Raw genomic sequence first — 9,975 nt, forward strand, 5'->3', positions numbered from 1 at the left:
CTCTTTCGATTTTCCTGGACCCGCGCAAAATCGCGAAACCAGCTCCGGGCCGTACGGATGGATGATAGGCCGGCCTGTTTGGATGGGCTTTCAGCCCAGTTCGGTACGAGACAATAAATACTCCCTCCGTGAGCGTTCACAGATCACTAAAGTAGTGATCTATCTTTTCTTAAAAAAGAAGTAGTGATCTATCTCTCACAAAAAACTAAAGTACTTCCACCGTACCTCTCTAAAACGGAAAAAACATGTTTTCTTTTTTTTCTTTCGCAAGAAGCACGTTTTTGCTTCCGCGAGAGACATGGCCGTGCCTCTCGAAAACGAAAAAAATGTGATTCTTTTTTTTCTTTCATGAGAGGCATGTTTTTTCTTCCGTTAGAGGCATGAATTTACTTCCGCGAGTCTCGGAAACGGAAAAAAACATTTTTTTCTTTCACGAGAGGTATGGGTTTACTTCTCGTGGAGGCATGAATTTGCTTCCGTGAGAGGCATAGTCGTGTCTCTTTCAGAAAGGAAAAAAGATGTGCTCTCGGTTTGTTTTTTCCTGTAAAAAAAGTTCGTCAGAATATATCAATATGGTATCTAATTTTGAAGATCTCGACGCGAGGAAACCAACAGTGAAAACAATTCAAGATTTGGACACATGGTTTAACAGACAAAACATTTTAAATAAATGGATCTACGAACAAAGGGAAACTCTTAGGTTGTGAAAGTGACTCACATACAGTGTGCAACTTATCGCAACCTGAGAATGTGGGCGTGACTTTTGCAAGGAATACTCCTTAAACTTTTGCAAGGAATACTCCTTAAGAGTCTGGCTGGATCTCAATCGACTGAGACTTAAGCAAGTCTCAGTCAAGTAACACAACATATAAAAGAAAGAAATAAAAAAATTAAAGAAATTTTTAGACAGAGACTTCATTAAGTTTCAGTTGACTGGGATTTAGCAACCCCATTTTTTAATTAGTGATTTCAAGTGATCTAATAGCATCTACAGCCGGGCGCCCCAACCCCATCTCAAACACGCAGGCGGACGACCCAATCACTAAGAGCAAGGCCAACGCGTAGCCCCAAACCAGATGCCCCGCAGGCCAGCTAGGTTCGGACTCCACCGTGGAGCAAAACCAGCAGCCTCGCAGGTGTCAGTGCTGCTTCTGCAATAGGCGGGTTGTCAAGGGAGAAAGAGCAGTGGTCCTCCATGCAAAAGTGAGGAAAGGCAAAAAGGGAGAGACAGAAATTGCTTGGTTACTCGTCATGGGAGAGGCAGCACGTCGGAGGTACATGGGGTAGCTTCAGATTTTAGCAATGGGGGATGAAAACTCCATACCATAGCCTCACTCCTTTTGGTCTAGCTGGATGCACGGGGCATCACCTTAGTGCTGCCCCCATTGTACATGCTCTAACCGGTCACAACAAGGCGACCCAGACGGGCCTCAAACACCCAGATTGATTAGCACCCCTCATATTCAGCCCAAACGCCTGCACGCTTCCGCTATGTCGAACCCGACAACCCCACCCTTTTTGAAATTGCACCAAATCTATCCCGCTCGCCCTGCCGGATCCATTTGCACTCGTAGTCCGACGAGCTCGTCCTAGGCACGGTCTTCAAGAAGTTGTACCCACGCGCCATTCCGTAGGCACTGGTCCCATCGACGATGATGCTCTTGATATTGCCCTCATAGTCCACCACCGGGGCCCCAGCATGCTCCCTGGCGCTGAAATACGAACTTGATCGCTGACTGCATAAGCATATAATCCAAGCTCGGGTGAATGAAATGCAAGAAGATAAGTTAGGGTTTCTGTCTCTCGTCGATGCCGCTGCAGGTCCACCTTCTCTCCGGTGGCCCTAGGGCCATGAGGACGTGGTGGATCTCAGCAAGGGCTGGCGAAAGGGCTCTGTTTTTAGTTGTTTCTTTCAGTATTGCTAGGGTTTGTGTCTTGCTCAGGTAGACGAGACGGCCGTGGCTTCCTGGCGATGGAATAAAGGTCTCCCCGCCTAGCCCTCGTTCCGGCGCTGCGTCTAGCACCGTTGGTGGGCGTGTGGAGGTTTGTCTCCGGCGAATCTATCTTTGATGGATTTGTTCGGATCTCGTCGTTGTTTGTCTACGTTCGTGCGTCTTCAGATTGGATCTTTCTGATCTACGTTATTCTTCATCTGCGGCGGTTGCTGTTCTGGTGTGCTGGTCCTACGGCGCCTTAGCACGACGACTTCCCGACTGTCTACTACAACAAGTTGTGTCCGACTCCGGCGATGGAGGGGTGATGACGGTGGCGCGCCTTCGGCTCGCTTCAATGCTGATAGTCGTTGCTAGGTGGTCTATGGATCTAGATGTAATTTCTATTATTTTTTGTATTCGTTGTACTGGCATGATTGAAGATGAATAGATCAGAAATTTTCTCGTAAAAAAAGAGTTTTTTTTTCAAAGGGCAAGAAGAGTTTTTAACAGTCTTTTCGTTATTGTTTACTCCCTCCTATGTTCCGAGGAATAAGACATATTTTGTTTCGGTAAGACAAGATTTTGACCAACAATTACTTTCTCAATATTTAACTTATGTGATGATAGTATCACTATCATAACAAAGTATTTTTAACCCATGCAAAAAATGCATTTCTTAACGAAACAACATATGCCTCACTTTAGGAACGGAGGCAGTACTTTTTTGCGCCAGAAGTAGTTGTCTTTCGCTACTATCCTCATCGCAGATCCACCGTATTGCTACGGCGACGCGCATTTAGCGGCATGCACATGCAGTGATGACATTGCATTTTTTTCATTGTAAAGGAAACAACATTAACAGGTGCTGGCTGACAAGTTGCACATATGCACTGCTTCTCCATTCGAGATCAATGCTGTACTGCTATGTTCAGTACATTTTTCGGTAAAAGGAAAAAAAATGACTCAAATCGTCGCATCAAGATAATACAGCCGCATCGAGTACAAAACGCGGCCTCTGCATGATAACATGCACACATACAATTACAAACAAGTGCATCAAACAAAGAGAAAACGAGTTTGTGAGGAGGTATGGCAAAAAGAGTTTGCGCAGTTAATACTCCCTCCGTTCGGAATTACTTGTTGCGGAAATGGATGTATCTAGATGTATACGTCCATTTCCGCAACAAGTAATTCCGAACGGAGGGAGTATAACTCAGCAGTTTCTCTAACATTTATAATAATACCAAGCTATATGGGAAAAATGATTCAACTTCTGGTAAGCAAAGGAATTGTATGCAATGTTGATGACGAAGTTGTGGTACCTAGTAAATGTCATGCCCGGGAGATGCACAGCTTCTTAAAACAGCACTACAAAGGAATGCAAGATGTTTTCTGTGTGATGTACTAAAATGCACGTTGTTCTGATGGCTCTAAACACCCGTCGTTCAGTTTTCCTCCTGGCCAGCATAAGGTTTTGTTTTATCACCAAAGAAAACAAACTTCAGAGAGATCTTATCATGGGCTGTTACCTGTCTTGGCTTGGGGTCCTCGACAGAGCACGACGCCGTGCGCCGCTCGGCGGGAGTGAGTTTTCTCTTTTTCCCTTGCTCTGGAAGCATCATGGCTCCTGAAATCTGATGCTCCCTCTGATCCATATTACCTGTCACAGCTTTAGTACAACTCTCCGATACTTTAGTACAACTTCAAAGTTGTACAAGCTGCGACAATTAACATGGATTGGGGGGAGTACAAAATCTATTTTGTGGTATTATTAGAACTTGAATAGAATACACATCCATGGCCTTTTTTCTTTAGCTCAAGGTGGACTTTATATAAGCATAAAGGAAATCGGGAGGAGGCTTGTATGTATGACTGACAGATCATAGCAAACTGTGTCTTTAGAACTTTAAGACTCTATTTACTAGCTGATTGCAAATTTGGAATATATCCCTTTCTGTAGTTAACGATGATGAGAGAACTTTATCATGCCCATGACCAGTGGATACCAAATCAATGGTCGCCAAATGATAGAGAGCAATCAGTCCACCGGATATAGCGTAGCATACCTTCTACTCCTCTCACGATGCGGCCGTGGCGGACAAGGCTCCACTTTTGGGGGGGTTTCAATGTCCATCGGCAGCGGAAATGGGACCGGACGCGGCGTCGGCGGTGGACGAGGTTCCTCCTTTTTGGGTTGTTCGACCATCGGCGGTGGCGGTGGCGGAATCACTATGCTCCACCACGGCGGTCTCTCCTGCGTATAAATGGGTCGCGGCGGCAGTGGCGGCGGCGGACAAGGTTCCTGTTTTTTATTATCTGGGCCGCGTTGGCCGATCTGAAATGGGCCAGCATGTTCTGCCAGAATCCACACGATGGTCGTGAGCTCACCGCCACGGCTGAGCTGCCTAGCATGGGATTCCCGGCTGCATCGGGTGCCCGCATACAGCAGCTTGTCCACCCACACGTTGAAGACGAGTTCCAGCAGTTCCGGCATCTCTGACTCATCGGCGCTGAGCAGCACCATGGCAATCTTAGCTCCGTCAGAGACCAGACGAGTTTTATCATGCTCAAAACCCCACTCACTGTCTGCGTCCTTCTTGTCACGGAGGATTCTGGCAAGCTTCTCTTCTCTGCCGCTCACCGTCAAACCGGAACCTTGAATGGAACTGGTCCCAACCTCATCACGCCATACATCCTGCAAGGACTCCTTGGTTACTTCGTACAGGCTGCGGAGAACAAGGCCCGGTAGCATGTGACGGCGCACGGCAACGAGGAACATGAGGTACTCTGACAGCGCCTTGATCGCCTTGGCATGCTTTGTCTCTGCATACAACTTGCCATCATCACTCGTGAGGAAAACTTGCGTGGCGATGTGCCACACAAGGATGTCCTCCTGGAACTCACGGCCAAATGCCAGCCGGAATCTCTGCAGTTTCCTCCGACGCATCTTGACTGCCACCTGACCCCAGAATGTCGTAACGTCATTCATGGAATATGCAGCCTCCTCATCCTTGTCGACCTCATATGTTGATTTGAGTATCGTCCGTACACGTTCGAACACCAACTTCTTGACATCTTCTGAAAGCTTAAGACCTTCAGACTCAGAGTGCCGGTGTTCGTTCCAACCCTCTTCCAATCCAATTTTCTTGGCTGCTCTCCCGCACAGAGTTGCCGTGTCACAGGTACGGGTGCACTCGTGCAGCAGGCTGTACTGCCCAATGGTGCCCGACCACATTCTGTAGCTGCTCGGCGCCATGAGAAGGGCTAGCCGGCCACGGCGCAGAGACACGATGACACGGCGGAGGCGACGCCATATCCCAGACCCAGAGCACAAAACATTGTGGTGAAGCCAGCACCGTGGCCGAGCCTGCAGGAACATGTGCATCCAGGTAGACCCAACTGCCCCAAACAGCCATCTCACGTCCAGGATGAAGGTAGCTACCAGCAAGGTGTAGGTGATGACCAGATCTTCTCTCCTCTGGCCGTCTTTGCTGTAGAACAGAAACAGAACAAATGCCGTGACGGTGGCGATTGGCGAAAGAAAACGGATCAAGTAGCCGCCCCAGGTGTGGACCATGGCTGCCTTGGTGTAGAGGATGTCGTACATGAGAGAAAGCTCCATCTCCACCACCTTGCACATACTCTCCCACCCAAAAGAGAACATTTCTCTGCTTGCATCAAGGTCAGGTGAATCCATGTTGACAGAAGAATCAGTCATTGCACGCTGGCAGAACGGGAACATGTTGTGGGCAACCATCAGGGCTTGCTCATTGTCCAGCACAGTTCCCTTTCTGGAGCCCGAGACATCAGTGAATCTGCTTAGTTTCTTCTTCTTGTTTGAGCTCCGGATGTTGCCCAAGTTGCCTCGCCGTAGTGCGAACACCCTCTCCACATACTTGGCAACACCGACGGTGAGAATGATGATGGATGCCCGAAGCAAAGCTCTGTCGCCACCGCCAAGGTATATGTGCTTGTACACGACATAAATGGCTCCCCCGACCTGCACAAAGGCATTGAGTGCTTGCCGCCCTGACAGCACATTGTCCTCCAGGGAGTAGGCGCTAATGTTGTCCGGGCCGCCGAGATGCTGCAAGAGGAATGGCGCCCAGAACGCGACCAGCTGCGGCTGCTCCTGCAACCTGCTGCCGAAGGACAGGTTACCAAGGGCATACGCCGCGGCCCAGTTGGCCAGCTGGTACGCCAGCCACAGAAGGAGCATCCGCCCACCGGAGGCTGTACGCCGACGAATCCCAGCAAGGAGGATGAGAACAAGATGTGCAGCAAAGCTTGAAAGGACCGCTATCCGGATCATCCCCATCTGGTTCAGCCATCCTTCCATTTCTCCTGCACTGAAACCAAAATTAGATGATAATATCTCATAGGCAATTAAGCTCATACCGGTAATGGAAACAAAGAAAACAAATCTGTAGCTTCAACAGGACAAGAAGGCAGTCACCACATCCCCCGTCCCCCGTGCCGCTCCCGCGAGCGGCCCGGGTGGAACCCTAGATCGCCGCCGCCGCTCCCTTCCTTCGCCTTCCTTCTCCCTCGCCGCCGCCAGGGGACGCCGCCGGGCAAAGCCCGCGCGTGCGCCGGCGGCGGCGGGGCTCCCTCCCTCCTCGCGAGGCTCCTGGGCGGCGCGGGACGGCCGGCCCTCGCGGCGGCGCTCGGCTCGGCGGCAGGTCGTGTCGCCGGCGGATCTGCGGGGCTCCCCTTTGGTGGCGCTGCGGCAATGGCGGCGGCGTGGTCTGCGCGGGGCGGCGAGGCGCGGGCTCTTCCTCCTCCCGATCTGATGGCGCCGCGGTGGCGCCGGCGCTCGGGCGTGCGGCGGGGTCCGCGAGGGTGGTCGGCGCGCGACGTCTCCCTCCCTGATCTGATGGCTCCACGGTGGCGCCAGTGCTCGGGCGGCGGTTGGCTTCGGCAAGCAGTGGCGGGCGCTGGGATCTCGGCGGCGCTCCGGCGTGTGCAGGCGGCGGCGGTCCCTGTGCGCGGTCAGCAGCTCCGTCTCTGACCCGGACGGCGCGGGGGATGGCGGCGGCCCGGCGTGGCCGGCGATCTGGATGCGGTGGTGCCGGTGGCTCGCTGATTGCCGGTACTCCAGGGTCTGCCTGGTGGTGCTGGTGGTGACGGCGGCCCGTGCACGAGAGTTGGATTCCTTCGAACTAATCTGGGTGAAAACTTGCCTTCGGCTTCTGCTAAGGCCGGCGGTGGCGGCGCTATCTGCGTCGTTCCCTTCTTGAAGGCATCGCCGTGGAGAAGTTCAAGGCCACTCTCTGCTATCTCTGGGGAAAACCCTAGATCGGATGATCGGATGACGGCGGCGCTCTGGTGTCGTTCCTCCCTTGGGGGCGTCATTTTTGGAGGTACACACGTGATCGAGGGACCAGTGGACGGATTCTTTGATGGAGCGGTGCTTCATCCTACACACTGATGTCGCTGTGGGAGGATGGACTCGCGTAGGAGGACGACGCTGTCGGGCGTCGTGGTGGCGTCGACGGCAGAAAGACCTGGCACAGTACATGCAACAGTACAGCTCTGAAGATGGATTTGTGGCAGGTGACTGCGGCGGCCTCATACCCGGCAGGCGTCCTGGTTGAGGAGTGCGCCGGACTGGTAGGTGCCCCATACCCGGCAGGCGTCCTGGTTGGGACCTCAGGTCTTAGATGTTTAGATTTGGCTGCGATGTCTGTTTGGTATTAGGCCCAGACTATCTGCGCCCCTTCATCATTTGGATAGGTGTAGCGACAGATGTTGCTTAGACGGTGGCTTTAGTCTTGCTGTTGTATGGCTTTGTAAGGTTTTGTGATAATAATTAATAAAGTAGCCGTATGCATCGACCAGATGCAGAGGCCGGGGGTCATCCTCCTTTTTTTTAAAAAAGCTCATACCGGTAATACTGTTGTGATGTTTCGTTAAGCATCATGGTCTAGTAAATTCTGCTAACCGAATTCCAGTTTATTTATTGTATCCTTCCCATGGCACTGATTGACTCACTCTAATTATGGACTCTCTGTTCATTTTTCATGTGACTACTTTCCAATCGGTGGGCTATTATGCATGAAGCAAACCGAATCTACGATTTTACTTTTGGTACGGGAGAACTCTTATGGAAGCAACACAATTTCATTCTGCGCGTGATAGCAAATTAATGGTGGTGCTGTACTAGTGTAAAATAAAAACAGGGGATGCAGCTTGTAAAACTAGTATGGCAGGACAGGACATGTCAACATCTTAACAAAATGGAAGTGATGCCCTAATGGTTATGCACATCGGTTGGCTGCTTAGCTACATCAAACATCACCAGAATTACCTCAATGTTAATTAAAATTTACTATTTCAGAAAAAGAAATCAATAAACTCTGCTCATCTCATCCTGACCAAACCAAGATTTAGCTTATCTTCTCCCTTCTCCAGGAACCCCCAATCACATATATCAAACTAAACCGAATCATTGGCAGCGCAGCAGGTGAAACAAGAAATTTTCGACGGCCAATTAAATCATCATCACAATGACCTTAATTTCTGTAAAAAAAAACTCTTCCAAAAAAAACAATTAAATCTCTGCTCGTCTCATCCTGACCAACCAATATTTTGCTTATCCTCTCGCTTCTCCACGGATCCCCAATCACTTCTCATCCAAAAACCTAAACCAAATCACTGGTTGCGCAGCAGATTAGAACTAGAAATTCTCGACCGGCTGGTAAAATTAAGGGCTAAAAAGAAGGAGAAGAAGAAAAGATCCTCCTAGGCATAACACAGCCAGTCACGAGCTTGGAAGAATCAGGAACGCGATGGTGGGGAACAGAGATCAAGAACCCTAACCGGAGCCCATCAAATCAAAACTGCGATTTACTGAAGAAGAACGGACGCCACAGGCCGTAGTCTTGGATTTGGCGGTTACCTGTGCTGGCCTTTTGGACGGCGGGCGATCCTTCAGCTGCCTATCTCGTCCTCGTCTGTGGCCTGAGTAGCGCTGACATGACGCACTGACAGCAGTAGTCGTCCACGCCGCGTGATACTTTTTTGGGCGGGTTACCCCCCGCGTGGACTGGAGACAGGGAGAGTGGGGACGGAGGAGAGCGACACTCCATTTTAGAGCATGGCTAAGAGCATCTGCACCCGCGATGTGCAAATCTGCCCCCTCAAACATTCACGTTTAGGGATATAAGGGATATCAGTCAGTCCGAACGTTTGAGATCCGTTTAAAGCGTCCGGCTGAGTCGAAATTTCGTGACCAGGCAGCCCGTCCGGGCATTTGAGAAGGGTTTAGGGTGCCCGACTATAGATACTCTAACATCACAGCCAGCCGGCTCCTCACTACGGGCATGTTTGGTAGCCCGTATACATCTTAAATTAGACGAGTTAAGCCAAAAAACATGTTTGATTGTATACAGGGTGGGTTGGCTTGCATCGGCATGAACCTTAAAGCAGCCCAGAGCCTTGCTCGTTAGAAACCCTCAAATCGGCAGTTTCAACAAGCTAGACTAAGTGTAGTGCAAAAGGGATGCAACTTGGACATTAACTCCAACAAAACGCTATTAGGCGAGAGTGAAGAATATCTTCATATATTTGTCCGATACTAAAGACCTTGGTTTATTATGTCAGAATAATCAAGACATGGCCCTAGTTGGTTATACTAACGCTTGATGTCTTTTTGATCCCCATATGCCAGATCACAAATTGTGTTTGTATTTTTATACAGTGGAACTACTATTTCATGGAAGTCAACAAAACAGACTTTAGTAGCAACTTCCACTAACCACTCTGGAATAATTGCATTATATGAAGCCTCACAAGAGTGTATGACTTCATAGAGTGATTAACCATATTCAAACATCACACAGTATTGGTTCATTAGATTCATCAACCTATTATCTATGAGGATAATGGTGTATGTGTTTCTCAAATGCATATGGGGTATCTTTAAAGTAATATCACAAAATATATTGCTCCAAAACTCTTCTTTCCTCATCAAATACAGAAAAATAGAGAACTTGATATTCTGCCAACAAAATCTTGTGGCAATCTTACATATTTGTTC

At 49.6% G+C, this 9,975-nt stretch overlaps 1 protein-coding gene across 5 annotated transcripts; it reads right to left on the bottom strand.

Moving 5' to 3' along the window:
* Positions 1–3,239: 3,239 nt before the first annotated feature.
* LOC125539764 lies at positions 3,240–8,998 on the bottom strand. 5 transcript variants are annotated; one of them, XR_007297012.1, is made up of 4 exons: positions 8,757–8,838; positions 4,001–6,278; positions 3,464–3,580; positions 3,240–3,391 (listed from the first exon to the last, which is right to left on the bottom strand). XR_007297012.1 is itself a non-coding variant. In XM_048703274.1 (3 exons), exons 1-3 carry the CDS (start codon positions 8,764–8,766, stop codon positions 3,553–3,555), a joined length of 2,316 nt encoding a protein of 771 aa, XP_048559231.1. In that variant the 5' UTR covers positions 8,767–8,838; the 3' UTR covers positions 3,240–3,552. The 5 variants fall into 5 exon arrangements, 4 of the variants coding, with proteins under 4 accessions (XP_048559231.1, XP_048559234.1, XP_048559233.1 ...); XM_048703274.1 differs by having other exon boundaries at positions 3,240–3,580; XM_048703277.1 differs by having other exon boundaries at positions 3,240–3,594.
* Positions 8,999–9,975: the final 977 nt, after the last annotated feature.

The sequence above is a fragment of the Triticum urartu genome, chromosome 2 (assembly GCF_003073215.2).
Source record: "Triticum urartu cultivar G1812 chromosome 2, Tu2.1, whole genome shotgun sequence".
Lineage (NCBI taxonomy): Eukaryota > Viridiplantae > Streptophyta > Magnoliopsida > Poales > Poaceae > Triticum > Triticum urartu.